Consider the following 24111-nt stretch of genomic DNA (forward strand, 5'->3'; position numbering starts at 1 on the left):
TGGCGAAATAAGGCACTGTTGGTAATATGTAAAAGGTATCACTGATATGTCAACTGGTCTCCATGTAAATTAATGCTCTGGCAAAAGTGTCTGTAGCATACTCTGAAAACCACAATGTCGATCATATTAAAAACAGCAGGAGGGGAGAATTAAGAAAGAAAAGCATTTCTAATTCTCCTTCAAACATGCTTATTTTGCCAAGTGTTTGTCATAATATAGTGCTCAAATTACACAAACAGCCATCGTATTCTGTGGCCATTAATAGTTATTGTTTTGAAGTTTACAGTTTTGCATACCAATCTCCCCTGGGATTAGTTATTCTAAATGCAAGGTCCAGGAAAACCTATTTAGGGTTCTGTTATCCAAGCATTTGTTTTTTAAAGATAAATATCTAGCATTTTGGATAACAATCTGCAGCTGAAGCCAATAAAACTTTAACTACTACTAAATTAATCACTAGCATCCTAGATTTTGTTCTCCTAAAAAGAAAAAAAAATGAGAAAGATCTAACAAGCCTCCTCTAAGGTATGGACTAAATATTCAAGGCTCCTCTGATGTAAATCTCTGCTCAGAGCATTTTTCAAAAAAGCAAAGATTGTGCTTATTGGTTGGATGCGTCAAATGAGTGGGCAGAGCAGCCTGTTAATTTTTCTTTCTTGGCTAAGTCACTTCTACTTAGAATTCAGCAAACATAGATAACAATGGACAGTTCTGCCTTTGCTGAGTCATAAACTGCAAATGATGAAGCGAGGAAAAACAGCCTTTTGCTCATTCTTCCTGTTTCAGATTGGAGCTGGGAAGAGACTGGAGTCAGCTTTAGAAACACTGAACTATATTTCCCCCCTCCAATATGTTTAAGGAAATATTTATTTTGATTATTAGTTCTTTATTGATGATACCTGTCTTACTTCACTTTCATAGAAGTCTGATCAAAATACATTTTAAATCTGCTGCTGTCTTTAGAAGTCTTTTTAATAAAAATTCTGAATGGCTCCAAGATCTGTATAAACATAGATCACAATCCTATAAACACCTATGTATATACTTGGAGTCAAAGGGACTGCGCCCATGCCTAGAGTTAAGGATGCACACAGTGTTTGCAGAGTGGGGCCCTATGGCCCAATCACAATGTTCTGACTACTAGTGAAATCACATCCTTCGTGGGAAAATCCAAAGAGGCGACTGGAAACTCCTGGGCTCTTAAACCTTTTCATACTTCGAGATAAGTCCCATGTGATCTGGCTGCCAGGGTAAATCAGCAGAAATAACTGCATCTCTCTGTAGGGTCCTCACATCAGTATGAGTCAGTAGAAGAGCTCTGTATCTCTATTCAGGATCCTAGAACTTGATACGCTGTTACAGGCCACTATACAAAACGGTGCGCATAAAGCACTCCAAAGGAGCTAGAGGCAGAACCACAGAATTCCAGGGGAAGAGGAAAGACTACACATGAGAGTCATTCCACTAGGACACAATCTGTGACGAGAACCCCTCCAGCAGTCAGCTTCAGCTACTTCTATGGGACAGGCAGGTATGGAGCAAGAGGGTGTTTCTACATAATAAAGTGCTGACAGGGCTATTTTGCACTGCAAATGCCCAAGAGGGTCATGTGGGATGATGCCACAGAAAGCCGTCTTCCTCCTGACTCCACTTCCTTCCTTCTTCATCACCTCTTAAACCAGAACCCTTGGAACTGTAGATCTGAAACCCCATGTAGGGAGCTATTGGTGGTATCATGGGCTGCTGCTGTTACTTCATCTCCTGTCCCTGCTGCCTTTACTTCTTGTTGTTATTGGTCTGTTCCCAGCCTCTCTACAAGAAGAGGGAGACCAGAGCATTTGGGTATCACTTGTCAGGCAAAACCCATGCTGAATTCAGAACTTCACCGGGAGTTCTACCAGATAAGGAGACCCTATCACTGTGGCCCATAACCTGTGAGTCATCCCTGACTCTGGCCTCTCCCAGATATGTACACCTAGGCCATTTCCAAAGGCTTTTGCCTCTTCCTCCTCCATGCCATGACCAATTCTATCCCTTTCTCTGTCCAAATCATGAACATTTATCTAGGCCCTTATCTCCTGTCCAGATTACTGCAGTCGCTTTCTCTCTGGCCTTCCTGACACCCAATTTGCTCCTCCATGGTCCCTTCAAAATTCTACTGCTAAAATAACCTCCACTGTGATATTGTCGCCTCTCTCTTTGAGTCTCTCCGCTGGCTCCTGCACTCCACTCCATTAAGTACAAGCTTCTGGTCCTTACCTTTGAGGCTCTTCACTACTAGCTGCTCCCTACCTGTATCCACTCTTGTGTCTTGTTGTATTGTCACCTCCCATCCGCTCCATCATCCTTAAACCTCACCTTGCTGTGATGCCTACAAAATTCTGAACAATGACTAGGCAGCTGGTGTGGTGTGACGACTGCTTATTATGCTAATCACAATTGCCTCATTGTTACCTTATACTCCCCCCACATCCCCTCGTCTATTGTATCCACATGTTATCTCCTCTCATATACTTAAACTGTAAGCTCTTTGGGGCAGCCACCATCCTTTCATTAACTAGAGAACAATGCCTTACTATAGTAGGGCCCTCATCTCTGCCTGGAACCTTCAGGTCCTATCCCAATAACAACAAAAAATAACAATGAATTCAGGATTGAAACCCATGGGTTTTTTAATAAAATATTTGGCTGGATGGAATACTAGTAAATACATAATGAGCAGTGTGGGTTTGAAATGATCTAGGCCCAATGGTCTATAGAGGGTGTTTTTTCTAACCTACTAAAATATCACCTTTTTCCTGACATTTATAAATTATTCAGGTGTGGGATTCACTCATATTTTAAATGAGCTGCTCAACTAAGCGACCCATTTGATTTGGGTGTGAATGAGAGCAGAATTTGGAGTCATATGTCAGAAGGATGAACAGGAGGGAATTTGAAAGAAGGGCCTAGTTTAATAGTGTAGAGTAAACCGCTCTGCAAGGGAGGGGGAAAAATAGCATTGATAATCACTGCAACAAGAAAATGGAAGTCTGACTGGCAACAGTGAAAAACCATCAGGAAACTGAACTGAAGTTCAGTTTTCGCCTAGCAACACCACAGTGAAATCCTGATTTGAAAAAACATAAATCACAGACCAATTAAAAACAAACATATTGATGAAATTGCAGTAAATGTTCATTTGAGTATGCCACAGTTTTGATCGATGGCCTTACCTTCTTACGCACCTGTTGTTCTTTGGCAGAATGAGCTTTCACATGTTTGCGCAGGGAACTTGGATCCGTGTAGCGTTTGGAGCACCCGGGAATTTGACAGGCATATGGTTTCTGTAAATGCATGGAAAAGAAAAAGAAAGGGAAGGATTTCAGCTTTTATAGGCACCTACCTTTATAATGTGAAGCCTGAGTTCAACAATTAGAATACAAAATAGCTGGAGACTATAATTTATGTGAAAACATATTGTAAAACCCCAAGCTGTTTGCTCAGCTTGCAACCTCTAGTTTTGCAAATACTTCTGTGTATAACAAGTCTGGCTGTGGGCCAGCTGTGGCGCACACAGAACAGCAATGACAGCTCATATTCTGAAGTCAGTCCAAATCCTGAGAGCACTTAACACATCTGTACTCTTACACTTTTGGGGATTGATTACTGGACTGAATTAAATCATAATGAGAAATAAATAGTTGGGTTTTGAGAACATTATAGTATTTCCACTTTTTGCAAGTACAAAAATAGTACCTTTTTGCCTCTTTGGAGAGGTATTTACTTTGTATACAATCCACTCCGTATGTGACACAGTATTGCAAAGATCTTTTAAGTATCATTGCAAACAAAAAGAAAAGAAAAAGAAAAGACATGGTTTCTGATTCTGACTTCCTACTGGTTTTACAAAGACAGCGTCACATATGTTGCAAAGCAAAAACTAAGGACATTAACATTGGAGTGCTTTCATACATTCTTCCTGTTCCTGTTTTAAATTACACAAATGCTTTATTTACACAATTTATACTCATACAAACAACACTAAACACAAACATTACAGCAAATCAACAAATACAGAAAAACCCAGCATTGTTGACCTTGCCAGGGAAAGTCCTTTCCAACTGTGAATAGTATCTCTCCGCGATGGCACAACATGAAGATCTTCAAGTGGCAAGAACAGCCTAGTTTAGCTGAGCAGTTCCAATGGATTCCTCTCACGTGGTAGAAAGATACTTCTCCTACCTGTAGGAAGAACACTCCTCTCTATCTGGAGGGTATCAAAGCTCCTTCCTATTACAACAGAACAGCTGCAGGGGCCTCATGGTAAGCTCCCAGCTAATGCAAGCCTGACCAAATGCCTAACTTGGCTGTGGCACCACCTCTGGGCCCTGACAACAAAAGGCAACCTTTAAACTGTTGGGGAAATCCTAAATGAATGTGTTATTCCCAAGGTACTTGGTCACACTCAGGTGGTAACAAATGATCACCTCATGCCAAGCCTCACAAAGCCTCTAACCAGAGCCTAATGTTGCTGTTTTTTTCCTGTGGCTTTTTGGAGCTTGCTTGCCTGCCCACCCATCATGCCAATGTACTATGCCAGAGGGGCCTCCGTACATAGGCCAGTAAGTTCTTTTAGCGCTCTCCCAGGAGGTTTGGTTTGGCCTCTCACCTTTGTGCTTTGATCACCTTTAAGGGCTGACATCAGAGTCACACATTTGAAGCTCTTCTCTTTTCACAGACAGCATTCAGACATGGTCACTTTCACCTGCCGTGCAAAGTGCACACAAGCCCAATTGCACCAGTAAAGCCTTAGGTAAAGGCAGCAAGGGAGGAGTGGGATTGGGGCTCCCAGCAGAATGGCAATATAGGGGTGCCATTTGCCCCCTTAGCTTGCACAGAAGGGGTCACGCGCGGAGAAAAGTGATGGAGTCATGATTCCGCAGTCTGTAGTCTGGAGCCGCATTCTCATGCTGTGGTTCTGCTTAGATAAAACCCTACACTTCATTTGGATAACTCTGGCTTGGTACAGATAAAATGAATTTCAGCAGCACTGGAAGAGTGATGACACCCCTTCCTAATTGCAGCATAGATAACTTCCCTAATTCTGCTTTCACCGTGGGAAATATGACCTAGTAATTTCAGTTATTTAATCAAACCAACCCAATCTAACAGTCACTGTAATTATTTACATATTCTCCTTTCTGAGAAGATAAACGATGGATTGACCTACATGCGGAGTTTTAAATCAATACCAAATGCGCTCCATACGAAATAAGCAGCCATTTCTTTCTAGGTGCCTCCAGAGGATAAATAACCCTGTTCCTTATATCAAGAGGAAATTTCCAAAGGAATAATAGGATCATTCACCAACTCAAAGCCTTAAAGGCTATCACAATACCTACTCAGAAACTTACATAGGAAAGTAGATTTATTGAGAGTCTTTAGAATACACAGAGAACAGACATGTGAGGAAGGACTATGGAAACCTTTAACAAATTCCTTAATAGAAGAATCAGCAGAATATTTTTCTAGCCATGGTACCGCTATTAGTGATGGGGAAACTATATCAGAAAAAATGCCCATATTTAATAGCCTAAATCTTTTTGCTTAGACATTCACACAGTCTTTTGATATGTTGTCAGTTTTTAAAGGGGTCCGTGGGTCCTGTGGGCTAATATTACATCCAGTCTTTACAGTAAAACCATACATGCATCATTAATTGTTTACACTGACATTCTAAAACAGGCAACACACTAAATAAAAACCACAGGTCTTAAATGAAGCAGGCAAATGAATGTTAGTTTCGGCAGAATATGAAGATAGTGAAAATTTCAAAGAACCTGTAGCAGGGAAGTGTGAATAACAGTTCCAGACACTTTGGAAAGTTAGTAAAAAATTATTACTGTACCTTTGTGCTGCTGTACGAGCATTTCAGAGGTTAAAGAAACAGAGAGAAAAGGAGAAGAAAAGAGAGCTAAGTTTAGAGATGTCTTTGCAATATCACATAGATCAACAGACACAAGAACTCTGGGTTATTTTGTTCAGTGTACTATATAACTGTACAAAAGCTCTACTAAATGATATTCCATTTGCGAGTCAAGCGTATATATATATATTTATATATGTATATATATATGTTTTTATATTAACTTCAAGCAGTTAAACTTCAAAAATGTGTATCCCATACAGTATATTCAGTTTCAGAAGAGACACATTTTAGAACTAATTACAAATTCAAATATTTCAGGTTGACTTTCAAATAAATAAAACATTGTTATTGTAAGTGCGCTTGGGTTTGGAAAATGTGACTGACTCGCTTCTCTTACTTGTTTGTTTTTGCAAGGCATAATGTACATTACGCATTCCTTAATGCTGCACTGTCTGAAATGTGTAGCTGCTTAAAAAGTAAATATCAATTAAACTCAAAAGTTCTGCCCCATAAATACTGGGCCAAATGTTAAACTATATATTCACCTCTTTGAAAAAGACAAAGGATTGACTCTTGCTGTTATTCTTCACAAGCTCTAGGCTGGGGACTTAATTGGCCTATGATGTCTGTTTGCTTCCTTTGCCTTAAAATTGGCGACATAATCGTATCAGGGTTTAGGGCAGCTTCAGCCCAAATTAAAATTTTTAGAATGGCTACTTTAAAAAAAACACTGATGAACAGGTAATACGTCAGAAACCCAGCGCCGGCTCCAGGTTTTCTGCTGCCCCAAGCGGCAGGGGGAAAAAAGAAAAAAAAAGAAAAAGGCTGATCGGCGGCATTTCAGCAGCAGCTCAATCACACCGCTCCATTCTTCGGCGGCGGTTCGGTGGTGGGTCCTTCACTCCCTCTCTTCCTCTTCAGCGGCAACTCAAAGAGGAAGAGAGGGACTGAGGGACCCGCCGCCGAATTCCCGCTGAAGACCCGGACGGGCCACCCCAATAGCAGACGGAGTGCCGCCCCTTTGTATTGGCTGCCCCAAGCACCTGCTTCCTTAGCTGGTGCCTGGAGCCGGCCCTGCAGAAACCCCAAACATCCTTGACAGAGGCCAGCTAACATGGCCTTTTTATTATGTATCAAGGAGAAAGGCACATCATGTGTCTTCTTCCACAGGTTCACCCACTGCAGATACACTTCAGTAAAACTCCACTTCTGAGAATCACACTGCAGATATGCTGCTCTCCTTGCATGCTCTCCATGGGCCTGATCCAAAGCCCATCACGGAAGGCAATGGAAAGACTCCCACTAACATCAGTAGGGTTTGAAGCAGGCCCCATGTGCTGTGCATGCACTAAGAGCAGAAAATTAGAGTAGAGTCTACCATGTCTATGTGCGAGAAGAACTTGGTACTTATGATTCATTTTTAGTGCAGTTAATCATTAGCACTATTAACACATCACGCATGGCTGATGTATTCTTGCCTTTTGGGAGGGTGGGGTTTACAAAATTGTGTCCATTAATTTATTTTCTCTTAAGGTGTTTGCCATGGTCCTGTGGTCACTTAGATCAGACTCTGTCAATATAAACAAGAAAACTATTGAATTTCTTACAGCAACAATTTTTCAAGCCTTGATTCTGCCCCATTTATTCACACAGAGGAGTATTGTATTAGACAAGCTGTTCCTCAAGGTGAGCAACACCTTACTCCAGGAGTATTCAGAGGAATACCAGAGTACGGTATTCCTCGGTTTGAGTAAGGGTAATAGAATTTGACCCTCAGTGGTTAAATGAGCAAATCCTCCATTATTTAAATCAACACATGCAGCTAAAAATCAAAGCACCTCTTCCTTCACCTCTTATTATTCAGACATTTTCATGAAATGAAAGCTGCCATATGCCAGTTTCAATGCAGATCCTGTACAAAGCCTGTTTAAACTCTCTGTGCAAGCCATAATATGAAATAAGGTAATGCTTACAGTATCCAGGTGTGTGCGCTGGTGCTTTGCCCGATCACTGGAGTTACTGAAAGCTTTCTGGCAGCCAGGGTGCTGACATAGGTAAGGTTTCTCTCCAGTATGACTCCTCAGGTGAATCTTAAGGTTTTCAAGCCTAGAGAATGCCTTGTTGCACCCTTCAAACTGCAATAAAGCCATAAAACATCTCTGTAAAGCATTATTAAATAAACCATGGGCAGCCACAATGAGTACAGTTAAAACCCAGGCTAGACATCTAATAAATCAACCAAAACTCAAACATCTGCTGAAATTTATGGGTGAAACACATCATTTTGTGCTGTTAATTTCATCTATCATGAAACGCACGGTGTGCGGATAGATAATACTATATTATTATAAACATCTCACACATGCAGTGTGCAGTGCTGAACCTTAACATTATATGGTTCAGATACGGTTTTGGTAAGGAAGTTTAAAGAAAAAACAATCATTCAGTTTCTGAAGTGTTCACTTAAACAGTGTTTTTAACATTACTCTGGGGAAGGATTCTGTGCCACTGCGCAATGCAGAATTTTGTAGAAATTAACATTGTGCACGCAGAATTTCCTTTCCTCCACAGAAATGGGCTGCACTGCTGCTGGCCACCACTACAGGCCACTGGACTTGGCAGAGCCCAGCTTGCACATAGAAGACACCACTGGGGGGCGGGAGAGAAAGCTAGAGGGTTCCTGGCAGCTGCAGTTTCCAGCATGCCCTGAGGGAAGGAGAGGGCAGTACTAGGGTGACCAGATGTCCCTGTTTTATTGGGATAGTCCCAATTTTGGGGTCTTTTTCTTATATAGGCTCCTATTACCCCCCACCTTCTGTCCCACTTTTTCACACTTGCTGTCTGGTCGCCCTAGGCGGTGCACAGGAAACTCCATGCAAGCCTGGGACACAGCATCAGGCTGTTTCTCCCTCTGGATCCCTGGGCTCTAGGGAGGGGTGGGTGTCTGGTCTGGGGGGGGGGCGTGGCTGCACTCTGAGGGGGAGGGGATGCAGGTGTATTGGGTGAGTGGGCCCCAAAGGTGGGCTCTCGGGGGGGAGGGGTTCTGGTTGTCTCCCCCCCCCCATACACACACTAGGCTCTAGGAGGATAGGGGGCAGAAAAACAGAAACTGCGTTGTCACAGGGGTTTCTTTAACTCTCTGCTCCTGGGGGAATTTTTGTGTGTGTCTTGTATTGTTACAGACATACTTGCTGACAGGTATTTTGAAATAAATTACCAAAATAATTGAAAGTGGCGTGATTGTGTAGCATTATTTTGACAAATAAAATGTGCAGTATTTTAAAATATTGTGTGTAGAATTTTTAATTTTTTGACACAGAATTTTTAATTTTTTGTCACAGAATGTCCCCAGGAGTATAACATGAATTGGCACAAGAAACTTTATGGGGTATAACAATTCCGCATATCTATATAGCCGGTTATCTGAGCAATACTGGCTTTTACTGTTCTGGTTTCATTAAGAAAGCTTAAAGTGGTAGTTTATAGTGCTGTGTAGCATCTATTACAAACCCTATAGGTCAAGAGCCAATACTGATGTGGACAAACAGTATTAAGAGCTATAGCTAGCAACTGCAGATGTAAAAGTACTATTGTTCATAAGGATACGTCAAAAGCAACAATGAGTCCTGTGCACCTTAAAGACTAACAGATATATTGGAGCATGAGCTTTCAGTCTTCCAAAATTATCATAAAAACTCACCAGCTCAGACACTCTCCACACCGGACAGTGGGTGAGTAGAATTTTGCAAGTGTGTGTGTGAATTAGTATCTGCGTATATCCAGATAAACAGATACTGATCCAGATTCTATAGACCAGCAATCAGCAACCTTTCAGAAGTGCTGTGCCGAGTCTTCATTTATTCACTCTAATTTAAGGTTTCGCGTGCCAGTAACACATTTTAACGTTTTTAGAATCTCTCTTTCTATAAGTCTATAATAAATAACTAAACTATTATTGTATGCAAAGTAAATAAGGTTTTTAAAATGTTTAAGAAGCTTCATTTAAAATTAAATTAAAATGCAGAGCCGCCTGGACCGATGGCCAGGACCCGGGCAGTGTGAGTGCCACTGAAAATCAGCTTGCGTGCCGCCTTCGGCACACGTGCGATAGGTTGCCTATCCCTGCTATAGACACATGCATAATAAGAATTATCATTATTACAGTCAGAGTTCTACTAGTATAAAAATGTAAGATCTGAAAGAGAAAAAGAATGTGATTGTACAAATAATATGGGAGAGTTTAACTGATTTTGCATAGTATGGAGTGTTTTTTAGTAGTTGCTGGGTGCCTTCAACTCCCATGGACAAAGCTGAGGTACTTAAGGCCTGATCCAAAGCCGACAGGAGTAAATTGAAAGGGTTGTTAGATCCTTGTAGGAACATACCACCTAACTGCAAGTGACATTACCAAAATATGAGACCTTTTCCTATTTAGCTTTGTTTCTATTATACTACAAGATTCCAAGGTCTATTTCTAAAATTTTTGTTATTAACATGAACTAGTATATTTGTGATCCTATATATAATTTCTTTCCCCTTGAAATATCAACCCCTCTCTGGGACTGAAATACAGATGGTTTGGGGTGAAAGAAATAAGGAGTCTAGTTAAGGATTAAACATAAGCACCATAGCCTCTGTTCTGGTACCGTTCCGCTGCACTACAAAAGGAAGTGGTTAGAATGGTTTCTTTTATCAGTTTCTAATATGGATGCTAATCTGTAACTTGAAGTATGCAATGATAGAATTTGTTGGTAACTGATACATATCAGGAAGGGCTGAATTAACCAGGTGGTCTTATCGAATTTCCTAACTGGTCATCAGCTTGTTTCTTGCAAAAATGATTATTGAATAAAATGTGTTGAACCCAATATGCATCTTTTTGTCACAATGCAAAAAATTAGAGAGACAGATTCAGATGGCCCTCCCAACACATATGGTTAGAATTAACCAAATGTACCCTGGTAACTTGTATTTTTTGCAGCATTACCCATTGCTCTCTTAGAAGTATATAATCACACTTTTGAAATACGTTTCTCTGTTTCGCTTTGCTTCAAGACAAGACTGCAGCTGTTTTTTAAAAGCCTGTTACATTTTGTATTTCCAGATGTTTTGCCTGGTCCCTATTTTACACAACAAAAAACAGAAGGAAACTCCCCTCTTTGTAGTAAATAAAACTGGATGCCAAATATCTGATTTGGCACGGCAAATTCTATGGGCCAGAATCTCAGCTGGTGTAAAGTGGTATAAACTCCATAAACTTCAAAAGAGCCACATAGATTTACTCCAGCTGAGGATCTGGTTCATGTTCCTGTACTGTAAGTGATATTTCCAAGAAGTAAAATGAGACTGCCTAGGATACATTAGACCTGCTTGTTGCATTTTGCAAAAATTTAAGCTCATCCAAGATTGTATTAACTGGAGCTGTACTTTCTCCTCAAATACTGCATGTCGTACATTTATTGTATGCCTTTCCCTCTAGTAACTACTGTAACACTAGTAGGAGCCTGCTCTTGTGCAGTGCTAATGGAAGTTAAAGATTCTTATACCTCACAGGATCAGGCCTTACAAATACATCCTCGCATGTAATTTCAGATGATCAAATGTGCTAATAAGATCAAATTGTCAGAACTTTAAAATCCTGACATAAATAAATAATTATGCACTGCTCTTCTGTTTACCAGAGCTGGCTGAAAATTGTCTCTCAAATTTTTTTTTCAAAGAAAATTGAGTTTTCAACAAAAGGCAATTTTTTGCAAAGAGCATCTGCTTTCTGTAGAAAATGTTGATTTTTCAGTTTGAAAAACTGAACACCCAAAACTGAAAACTTTTGTCCAAAAAATGAAAATGTTGCTGCAGTGCCTCATGGGAGCTGTGGTTCAGGTGCCCCATTCCTCTATTCTCTTCTATGAGCCAAATTTTTAAATCATACCTCTCCCATGATGCACTGCAGATAGGGAATTCCATGTTACACTGCACTGGCTCAGCAAGAGGAGTGTCTATGGTGCATCATGGGATATATAGTCTGGAAGCCTGGCCTGAAAAGGAGGATGAGTGCATGAGGCGCCAGAATTAACATTCCTATGAAGCACCACAGCAGCAGTTCTGAATGGATATGTTTTCAGACCAAATTTTTCAGCTGACATTTTTCAGTTCTTGGCTGAAATTTTTCAATTTTTGACTCTTTTGCCAAAAAGTTATAATTTGCTGTGGGGATATTTTTTTCCAACCATCTCTATTGTTTTCCTAGGGATAGGTGTTGTGTATTGCATTCTGGTGAGTCCCACTCCCTGCCCAGCTCTCCATTGCAGTTCTACTGCATTGCACATTTTCCATCATCCCTGCATACAGGGCCAGTTCCACAGGGCAAGTGAGTCAGCTTCCAAAGAGCAGCATATTGCTGTGCCATTCTCTCCCCCCCCACACACCCTCGCTGCTCAGACTGGGAGGCTGGGAGGTTTGCAAAATTAACTTGAATGTTTCTTCTTTTTTCTCTGCATTCTGTCGACATACTCAACTGCTTCTTTTTTCTGCTTTTTGTGTTTTTTCTTATATGGTTTCTTTTGCTTTGTCTCTGAGATTTCTTCACCAAGATTTTTTGACCTGGCTGTAGGAGTGTGGGTGGGATGTGGAACACATTTTCCATCTAGCTAGGGCTGCTCCTGCCTCCACTGATAGGAAGTTGCCCCCTCAACCATTTGGGATCTCAGTTTATTTGAGAAACAAAGTCCGTTAGCCTTGAAATCAGCTCCATAGAGGAGTTTTTAAAAGTGAGATATATTTTAAAATGATCATTTACTGAAACTACGTTTCTGGTGTGATGCTAGTTTACTAGAGACTTGCATGAAAGACATCAAAGACAGGAGAGAGGGTAAAATCCTCACTCTGCTGAAGTCTATGGAACGGTTGTCATTAACTTCAGGTAGGTCAGGATTTCACCTAGAGAGTTTACATTAGTTATCCAAGTGCAACCGACTAAACTCCAGCACATTCTTTGTTTCTCTCACACATCACATGGATTGTGTTGCAGGTTTCCAATGAGTGACTAACTAACAGAAAGGCAAGGCCTGACCCTAATTAAAGTCAATAGCAAAGCTCCCCCTGACTTCAGTGGAAGCAGGGATGGGCCGATAATCACTGCTGCTGGGGTGTGAAATAAATCCCAGATTTCCCTTATTCATTGTCAGAATGGGTCTGAAAGTGATTCCCAACTACAAAATGATCACAACTTGTACTAGAAACTATCCAGATATGCAAATGTTCCAGCACCTGCTTGGCTGGGTAATTTAAATACTACTGTGTCACATATGAAATGATGACATAAAATACTGCTTTGAACTGCTGACCCAGCAGCTGCTTTCAGCATCCCCGGGGAGCTGGATCACTTGTGTTCTAGAAAGTACTGTAAATTGGAGGCACAAAAGAAAGAAAACAGTGGCCCAAGCTCAGGGAATTGATTGGCTGAGGGGACTGGTAATGGGATATGGGGCTTTTCACCTCTAGGTCATCCACTGGAGTCCAGCTCAATGTAGCTGAGATCAGCAGTGACCTGAAGTCATTACAATCTGATGGTGGTCTCAGTCTAGTGCCTAGGAACAAAATTCTACATGAGTGGGCACCGCTCAGGGGATCAGTATGAGTTGGTACAGCTGGTGAAAGGATTAGTCCAGCATCATTCTGCTGGCTTATTAATTGGAGTATGTGGCAGGGAAGACACCCTTTTTTCTATTACTGTTGGAACTTGGTAAATCACATTCTTCATTTGTGATGTTTGATCCCACAGTTCTGTACAATAAAGGAAAACACTGGGTTTCAGGATCAATGAATGAACAGGACAGGAGGAGCAGACTAACGCTACAGCAGAGAGAAAGCTTCTATTTACACACAAATATCTTGGTAATCAGCAATGACAGGAAAGCAAATAGAGAAAAAATGTGCATGACAGTTTAATGAAGTCTGGGTAAAATATTAGGGGGAAAATTCAGGGCTGGCAGAAACCAGTGACTCTATTGAAGCCAAATGGATCTGTGCCTATTGATGCCAGCTCTGAATCTAGCCCTACATTTTTTTCAAAATCGGCCAAGGGTAATAGTGGCCTCCCAGTTCCTTAAAATGACAGCTCTGGCTACTGACAGAGAAAGGGTCACGCCGTCAGACACAGACAAATGACGGCTGATCCTTTAAATAAAGTGGACAAAGTGATCTGCATTCCCAGAATGGCTTTTCATTTTGTGGACCATATTTTGTGCTTGGATGCACAGGCAGCTCTTCTTATGACAAATTAACACAAACACACACACACACACACACAAGCCCAGAGCCAGCTGCAAGGGTTTTTCTGTTCTAGACAAACTGTAAAGCTTCTGCCTTTCCCAGTCACTCATACATTAAATGGACTCTTAAGCTTTTGCTACCCTTAATACTGTGTTGCCCTAGGCAGTTGCTTATTGTGTCTATATGGCAGACCTGGCCCTACACACACTCACAGATTTAGATCAGAAGATATATATCAACATTGCCAACTTTCTCCCCACCGGCAATCATGAACACTCCTCAAAACCAGCTGGAAACAAGTGACCTATGACTTCAGAAATTCTATTTGGTCAGGGATCCTCTCGGAACATTTGATGTCTTTTGGAGAGGTGGGAGGAGCCTTGGCAGATTCCATTCAGCCATGGCAAAAATAAATAAATAAAATAAAATAAATAAAAGGAAAAAATGCTACAAATACTGCAAAACTTCAGAAAACAACTTTAGAAATAAGCAACCTGAGACTTGCAAATTTTTCGAAGTTACAAGTCAACAAATATGCTGAAATTCATAAAAAAATAAAGCAATCGTGCCAAATCTGGCATTCCCAAAACACCTTCCTTAAAGGCAACATTTTGAAAATGCAGCTCATGTTTACAAACCCTGCACTGCAGTCCCCAGGACTGTACCCCTCCATTCTCCCCTCATGCCAGGTCCGCACAGGAACACTCAGGAAAGTTAAGGCAAATCAACTACAAGGATGTAGTCAAAGCACATAAATTAAAGCATGATAAGCTCCCGTATGTATATTACAGTGAACTAAAGCCACTTTACTCTTGAATGAGGTTGAGAGCATCAATCAGTGTAGGATCTTGACCTACAATGTAATTCCTAGGGCATTGTTAGTTAGCTCCAATATCTATGGCCAAGTGCAAAGTACAAAATAGTCCGAATAATGCAAACTAGTTAAAGGTCCTGTTCTGCACGTAATGATGGTGGTGGCAAAACTTCCACTTGCCAATTTCCCAGTCCAGCAAAACCCTTAAGTACCTGCATAACTTGAAACATATGAGAAGTCCCATTGACTTCAGTGGGACTATCCACAGACTTGTAGTTACACAGAAACATACTTTGATGAATCCAGGCCTAGGAGGAGCAGGAGCACACTCTACTCTAAGTGGTCAAAGCTACTGTAGCAGCACAAACACCCAAACAAATATGGATTAATTTCTCTCTTAGTTTGACCGAAAACCTCTATTTTTGGTTCCCACTGACACATACTGATAAGAAACAGTATCATCAGCAGTGAGGCTTCCATTTCACTGCCCTATCTGTGTCCCATCAGTTTTATCTACCGAGGATATTTATTTACTTGTACCTTTCCTGCCATCAGGCAACACCTTAGCCCCAATCCTCTGACCATACAGTGTACCCTCTTCTGGAGAATACTGGGCACCCTTGCCTCACTCCACATATCTGCCACTAAGAGCAATCAGTCATGCCTGATAGATTCTAAGATCCAACTACAAGGAATTAATGTATAGCTCCCAAAGAACACTGGGATCATATCAACTACTTGATCAACTGAGCAGGCTGCTTATTGTATCTCCCAGACATCTGGTATCAATCTGCCAGTACTTAATCCTACTACTTTATACTTTTTTTTAAAATTGAGATCTGATGCTGGGGATAATTGTAACAAATGCTCCATAATCCTTTGTTTCGGTAAAAGCCACCTAAGCCTTTAAACAGGTTTATAAATAAAAATTATAATTATACTTTTGGAACCTACTTTTGGTTTAGATCATTAATGCATGCTTTAGAAACCAGCATCCTACATAAATACAAACATGAGTAGAAAATGATGACATTGAGGTACAAGGAATAAAATGGTGCAATTAATTGGTTTTTAATGCTATACATGGATGTGAAGCTTTCCCCAGAAGCAAATAAATTGTACTATGTTTAGGTCATCAGATTTGTTGATCAACTGTCTTTTCCCCCTACATAAATATTAAATAGTCTATTTAATGCTACAACTCACACAACAGTGCAATTGCTGGAATGTAATCAATTTAAAATGCGTATTTATGAAAATACCAAATTATGTCATAGTGCCTAGTGCATAGTGCCCTAAGCATGTGTAATTTTCCTTACAAAAACAATTTAATATAATAACAGTAATTGATTAAAATGTTTTTCTTTGCTTCCATATTACATCTTAAACGCACCTGAAAATGTCACTGTGCAGAATAACAGTGCGTTCCCAATAGGGGTTATATTATCAAATTTGTGCCGTTTCCATGAGCATATTTAATCACAGCCATGTCTAGAATGTCTGTCAGTGGTATAGATCAGAAGAAACAAACTATAAACTAAATAGCTCAGACCATGAGGTGGAGCAATAACTGACATTTTAATCGGAAATGAGTTATGACTGAAAAAGAGAAGCCTTCACAGTTGTAGTGCTAAATAGGTCCAGTGTGCCATTAGAAAAAGCTCATTAATATACACCTCTGCTCTCTGCTGCAAGATCAGTTAAACAAGCTGCCTTTTATTTATAGACCTAAAAGGGAAAGACCAGGTCATATTGGCTGCTGACATCTCAGACAGCCTACGGGTGGAAAACCCAAAACATTTCATTCCAAAGCATTTAATAGTATCAATAGGAAATCTTATGTCTGGTCAAAATATCTAAGGTCCTTCTCAATATCATGAAATGTTCTTTCTTCCCAATTGATTACCAAGTATCAAAACATTATGAATATTTATTGAAATATGTTATGTGGAAAAAATCCTTTAAGTTTGTGTATTCCATCCAGACAGAGGAAAAACATTTGTGCGAGTCTTTAAAAGCATGAAAGTTTTAAATAACATTGAGCATAATGTCATATATAAGGCCCCAATCCTGCAAACACTTCTGCATGTGAGTTACTTTATGCATGTGAGTTGTCCTGTTAAATTCAGTGGGGTTTCTCGTGTGCCTGTTTGCAGATTTAGGGCCAGGTCCGTAACAAAGTATTCCCGATGGTCTCCTTTTAAAACTGTTTTTGCTAACTCTTGATCAGAATAACTTTAAATTCTCTACAGTAGCTCCACAGTAAGGACCCAATCCTGAAAATACACAAATGACTTTACTCATGCAAGGAATCTAATTATCAATCTCAAGCAAATGGCTCATGTGCACCGTGTCTGCAGAACTGGGCCCTCAACTTCCCAAGAAGCCCTTTTCAGACAACTAATTTATGGTTTTAAATTGGCAGAGATTTTTTTTCTTTATAGCAGCACAGTGGTGGGAGATATTTGTTATAAATGGAGGGGCTGCCAATTTTTATTTTTTTTTCCTGTGACGTTTTGAACAATTTACACTTGCAAAATGAACCCTCTACATGATATTTCATTTGTGCCTTGAGAAGCCTTACTTGTTCTCACTTTATGATGTGTAAAAAGTTTGTAAAAACAGCATTGGGGTTCTTGCCAACCTGTTATTATACCATTGTTTGTGCCCACGAGAAGAAAATGTGAAGGGGGTCAGGAGGGGAAGACTGAAATTCCCTTGTAACTAACACTGAGGCAGCCTTAAATTAAAACATAAACTATAAAAATAAAATGGTGGGGAGATGCAATATGATCTTTAATTTTGTCTAGTTTTAGAGTAACTGCAGCCATTCATTTGCTTTGCGTATTTTGCTTTGCTTTACATGGCTAGGCAGTTTAGACATGTTACATTTAATGTTGGATGGGTCTCATTTTGAAAAAATATAATACACTGTAGGTCCTGGAAACGTGTTTACTGAACATATTTCATTTAGTTAAACAAGGATTTGTTTTCTGACCCTTTGTACATTTTACAAGCTCCAGCCACGCATTCCTAAAAGAGTTCTGGGTGCAGAAAGAACGTAGAACTAGCCCAACATAGATATTTAAATCATGGAGTTGCTCACAGTATAAGATCCTTACCCTGCAAACACTTATGCACATGAGTTACTTTACTAACGTGAATAGATCCCATTGACTTCAAAGTTCAGCAGCTCATCTACTAAGAACCACACATCGCCCCACAGCTCCATTCTCTGTTCTCTGTCCCCACTGATTGCAAAGTCTAATTCAAGGTCACTGTCCTGCTCTTCATATCACTCCATGGGACTAACCCTAACTACCTAGAGGGTTGTGTCTTCTCCTTGGGCAACTATGATCTCCCTGACAACTATACTGCATTGGAACTATGACAATGACAATCAAGAGACTGAGACTCTTCAGCATAAAAGACAAAACTTCCACAGAAGCCAGACCAAGACTGTGGAACTCACTCCCAAGGTAAGTATGGGACCAAGCCACTTTCAGAAGCAAATGCAAATCTTCCTTCTTCAGCTTACCCTTCATGACACTGCAATGAGAAGTACTTAATCAGTACCCTAGATATACAGACAAAGTCTGCTCTTGCTGAGGTTAATGGGAGAAGGAGCAGGCTGAAAACTCTTCTGGGCTTCATGAAACTTTTGTTCCAACCAATTTATAAAATATCACAACATAACCAATTAATAAAATATCTAAATTTAGGCATTGAAGTATATATGCACAACAACAGATCAGAGCATCTGTAGTCCATATAGACACAAATCCAGCTGTTGAACCAACTTCTAAATGAGTTTTTAAAGGATAACCAATGTCAAGTTGAAGATGACTCTAGGTCACAGTCTTTTTTAAAGGTCTTTTTTTTATCACAGACATATACGCCTTATTAGATAATCATATAATCTTATTATTGTGATCCTTGTCCTTCTTCTTGACATTTTTGTCGGTTTATGACCCTCTCTTGTGTCATGTTGATTTAGGACTGCAAGCTCTTCAGGACAGCCTTACAGCTTTACCTGTTTTTGTGCAGTTCTCAAAAATATAATGATAATTAGCATAAAGAGCAGCATTTTAAAAATTGTATTTACTGAACTTTCTCTTTCCTTTTCCTGATGGGAAAATTTAAAGTTGTTCTGCCAAAGGAGTGCACATTGAACTATTTATAGGCTTAATTCCTCCTGTACTAGTAGATCAGACACCGGGAACTGAATGTTTAATTATCCGAGGGTCTTTTTTCATCTTGTTTATCATACATGTTCCAGCAAAATACAAATTGTCTCAAAAAATACTGAAGCAGCTTCTGATTTTCATAGCAGCCTGCTGCTATCTCCAAAATTCTTGTAGGTGACTCTTCCTAGTACATGCCATGGGATAAACATTTGTTGAAAAGAGGTGCAGTGGTGAGATACTTGCTGAAATGTATGAAGATGATATAAACACCTTGAAGAGGACTTACGGTCAATTGCATGACAGCCACCCATTTTGCCAAAAGATTTGGTTTGCAACTAAACAATTTTCTGAAACTTCATTACCGTTGGTTTGGATGCAGTATTTTGGCTTGCTGGTAAAAAAACAACAACACTGCATAGAGCAGTAGTTCTCAACCAGGGGCCTAGGGGGCCTCGAGCTGGTTTCAGGGGGGACTTCAAGCAGGGCCAGCATTAGACTTGCTGGGGCCCACGGCAGAAAGCTGATGCCCCACCGCTTGAGGCTGAAGCCCAGGTCCCTGAGCCCTGCCACCAGGGGTTGAAGCTTCAGCTTCAGTGAGGACCACTGTGGCACGGGGCCCCAGGCAACTGCCCTGCTTGCTACCCCCTAACGCCGGTCCTGGCTTTTATATGCAGAACACCAGCTATTGTGGCACAGGCAGGCCAATCTTCTTTCCTCTAGCAAAAGTACACTGGAAAAGTATGATGGGTTTGTGAAAAGCTTGCAAGCTATCTGCCATTAAAGGACAACACAGAATACAAGGGTTTGTTTGTTTGTTTTTCTGTTCCAATTTTTAAAAACAGATTTGCTCATTTTGAAAAATATGATTAACAAGATTAATTTAAAAATCCAAACCTGTGTCAACAATTATTAAGTTTAAAAGTACACAAAACATCATTCTTCAGCTCACTTTAGATTTTTTTCTTTAAACAAAAAAAAGTACAACATAGTTAATACCTGCACTTCAAAAATCTGTTCATCTCTATGAGCAAGTCACTTGTTTTAATTAATCTTAAAAGAAAATAAAGTATTTCCATTCAAGTTTGCACTGAACATCCAACTTATTTACATCCATCAATACTGAAACTTCACTTAAGTTCTGTTAGTTTAGTTGCCTAAACTTTGTTCATCTGGCACAACATTTTACTTTATTTTTAAAACAAACAGACAAAACAAAACAAAACAAACCACACCACACTTTTCATCTTTAAGGGCCCTGATCCTGCAAACAGTTATGCACATGAAGTACTTTACTCATATAAGTTGTCTCATTCACTCAAATAATTTACTTACAGGTGTGTTTGCAAGATTGGACCTAAAAAAATTTCCCCTGTATAGTGAATGCTACAGCAGGCTGAGAGAAACCTAAATCAAATACTCTGTATATGGTTTACCATCTCAGAATAAAGGCGTTTCAACAGCAGACTATATACAGAAGATAAAATCGTAAAAAAACCCTCAAAAAACAAAAAACCCAACAACCATGGCTGATTAGCATAGCATAGCATCTTAAAAGGCCAAAATACCACATGTGTGGCATGTTACAAAAGAAGATTAAAATAAAGGAAAAAATATCCAGAGAACCATGAAATCTCAAAACATCTGGAGTTTTATAGTAACAAGCAGGAAATAATCAAAAACATAATTGAAAAAAATCCACTGCAATACATTATTGTACAGCAGAGCTTAATGGAATAGAAGGGAGGAGAGATGAAAGACAAAAATAAGTGGAAAGGAATATGAGAGACAAGAAAAAGGCATTTATATTTTGAAGATGCCACCGAAAATTTATTTCCAATTTTAATCTTGGTTCATTAAAAACTACACACCCTGATTCAGTGAGCTATTTATGTAACATGTTGAGCACTCCCTTCCAAGATATGATATCCACGGGAGCTTTTGCAATTCATTAACCCCTTCTACACAGCACAGAACTGGGGCACTTTTAGCTGATAACATTCCAATGTGGCTAGGAGAAGAGGATGTAGGAGAAATTGCCTTTCCTAGTTTAAAATGAGAAAGGAGGTTGGGGGGGTGGGGGGGAGGCAGAGTGAATGCCTAAAATTGAAGTGTTTGCCAATAACTGACTCTGGTTGTGTGCAGCTTTTAAATAAATACATTTTTAGGTTGAGTAAAATATATTAAATTATTATAGTTTGGCACTGGATCCTCGGCTCAGTTTTTATTTAACTAATTCAAATTTATTTTATAACTAACATTTTTACAGCAGAGTCCACCACAATGTTCTCCCTCTTTTTTCATAACTTTTTTCCTTTGAATGAACTAATATGGAGAGATCTGCATACAGTCCAGTTTGCCTTTTGAACAGGCCATCATCAACTATTCTATATACAAGAGTGTATTAGGAACATGCCAATGGTCCATAAGAATTCACATACTGGATCAGACTTGTGGTCTATGTTGTCCAGTAGGGTCGGCGCTAGGTCTTTTGCTGCCCAAGGGAAAAAAAAATAAAAAATAAAAATGGCTGGAATGCCACACCTAGAACTGTGCCGCCCCAAGTACGTGCTTGCTTTTCTGGTGCCTAGAGCCGGTCCTGTCGTCCGGTCTCCTGTCTCTAACAATGACTCACACCAGATGCTTCAGAGGAAGGTGCAAAAAACCCTGCACTAGTCTGATAATCTGCAGTCAGAAACCAGCTTAAACCTTGAAGTGTGAAAGTTTTAAATTCTTTCCAAATCTCTCTTCTTTTTAGCATTAGCTGTTATAATTCTTGCTCTCTTGCCCCCAGGTCCGATTTCTGCACGTAATTCCATATCGATCCTTAGCGATCATATGGAGCACAACAGAGTCCTTCACACATCTATCTCCTCAAGTACAGCAGGAACTGGCTACGTACAACCCTGGCAATTGGTTAATATCTTTTCCCCTCAGAAAACCTATGTGCAAGTGCTGCTTAGGCCAGAAAAGAAAATGAGTTTGGTGATCTCAATTCAAAATCTTAGTTACATTTCACCACAATCACACACATTTGATGCAATTAGTAATCTCTGCCCATGGGGGGACTAGTGATAGAACTGCAGGTCAAGATTGTTGTATATGGGCTGAAGTATGGGAGAACACTTATACAATGGCTGCTATATCATCTCTGGCCATAGGTGCTGGAACTACGGGTGCAGCAGCACCCCCTAGTTTGAAATGGTTTCCATCATATACAAAGTTTACAGTTTGGTTCAATGGCTCTCAGCACCCTCACTATACAAATTACTCCAGCACCCCCGTCTCTGGCTGTTGCCAGTTCTATTAGTCCCTTAATTTGTCATCACTAAATTTCCTGTAGGAAAATATGAAGTTCGGCAGCAAAATAATGCTCTACCTGTCTACAGTGCTCTTTCATGAATCTGCATTTTTACATATGGTACGACACAGTTCAATGGTTCCCTTCAAAACAGAATCTGTTTCACAAAAGTGGATAGATTTACATTCCTGTATTTAAAAGGCACTGTCCCTACCATACACTGTTCTAATTCATGTCTCTCTGCAAATAAGGGGGCTCTGTTCTCAGTCTGTGATTTCTAACATCATAAAATGAGAATAAAGTTCAAGGTTTCCTTCAAACAATCTGCAACATTTGTATATCTAAATCAGGGGTGGGCGAACATTTCAACCCGAGGGACCCATCTGGATATGGAAATTGTATGGTGGACCATGAATGCTCACAAAATTGGGGGTTGGGCTGCAGGAGGGGTGAGGGCTCCAGCTGGGGGTGCGAGCTTTGGGGTGGGGCTGGGGATGAGAGGTTGGGGGTGCAGGAGGGTGCTCCGGGCTGGGACCAAGGGGTTCGGAGGGCAGGAGGGGGATCAGGGTTGGGGCAGGGGGTTGGGGTATGAGGAGAGGCTCAGGGGTGCAGGCTCCGGGTGGAGCTTACCTCAAGCAGCTCCCAGAAGCAGCGGCATGTCCCCTCTCTGGCGGCCAGGAGGCTCTGGGTGCTGCACCATCCACAGGCGCCATCCCTGCAGCTTCCATTAGCTGTGGTTCCCGGCCAATGGGAGCTGGAGGGGCAGCGCTTGGGGCTGAGGCAGTGTGCAGAGCCCCCTGGCTGCCAAATACGTAGGAGCCGGACGGGGGACATGTCGCTGCTTCTGGGAGCCGCACGGAGCAAGGCAAGCCCCTGACCCCGCTCCCCGGTGGGAGCTTGAGGGCCGGATTAAAACATCTGGAGGGCCGAATGTGGCCCCTGGGCCATAGTTTGCCCACCCCTGATCTAAATGAACCTTCAAATATTGGCTGAATTCCTGTGAGGAACAGCAAGTAGGAATTGCATGGCTAACTCTCAACATGAGACTGGGCCAGTTTCAGTTCTCTATGGTTCCTCTCTACACAGTAATAACCAATTTAGGGGACAGCTCCAGCTCCTAAGGCTATCTGCTTATTCTTACACCAGGGTAGGGGCTAGTTTGAACATCTGCAAATGAAGCTGGGGTTCCTCCCCTTTAGCCAAGGGATCTTGGGGGATCTGCTTAGATGCCCTGACTTCTGCTCTGCCATTTGGCCCCACTGGGTCTTGGACAGCAGAGTTTCTGCAAGAGCCCTACTATGGCTGTCCCTGGAGTCATCCCTAAAGGCGGGGCAGCAAGGAATGCAGTATGATTTGCCTCACGCTGTATTAACTTGCTCTGCCTTCCCCATATAATTTAACCTCATATAGAGAAATCCAGCTGCTTCCCTCCATCACTGTTCCACTCCAGCTTCACCCTCCTGCAGATGTTTTTCTGTGGGGGTCAGGATAAAGTGGGAGAAACATATACCAGAGGACTTCTTCATCCTCCTGTGGGCGGGTGCAGACTCCCTCCCACAGGCAGGAACTTTCCCTCCTTCCACTCTTAGATATCAATTTTAGCCTTGCTATTTTGGATTGTATCATCCTC

General features: G+C 40.9%; 1 protein-coding gene across 12 annotated transcripts in view; it reads right to left on the reverse strand.

The window, feature by feature from the left end:
- GLIS1 (GLIS family zinc finger 1) overlaps positions 1-24111 on the reverse strand; it is a 272015-nt gene that overhangs the window by 44801 nt on the left and 203103 nt on the right. For 10 of the 12 annotated variants that reach the window (XM_045026536.1, XM_045026537.1, XM_045026543.1 and 7 more), the window contains 2 exons: positions 7885-8046; positions 3216-3326 (listed from right to left, as the gene is read on the reverse strand). In XM_045026536.1, the coding sequence (XP_044882471.1) occupies positions 3216-3326; positions 7885-8046 (273 nt within the window). The remainder of the gene's footprint in view (positions 1-3215; positions 3327-7884; positions 8047-24111) is intronic. The other 2 variants (XM_045026535.1, XM_045026539.1) reach the window with 2 other exon arrangements.

Source organism: Mauremys mutica, chromosome 8, assembly GCF_020497125.1.
Source record: "Mauremys mutica isolate MM-2020 ecotype Southern chromosome 8, ASM2049712v1, whole genome shotgun sequence".
Lineage (NCBI taxonomy): Eukaryota > Metazoa > Chordata > Testudines > Geoemydidae > Mauremys > Mauremys mutica.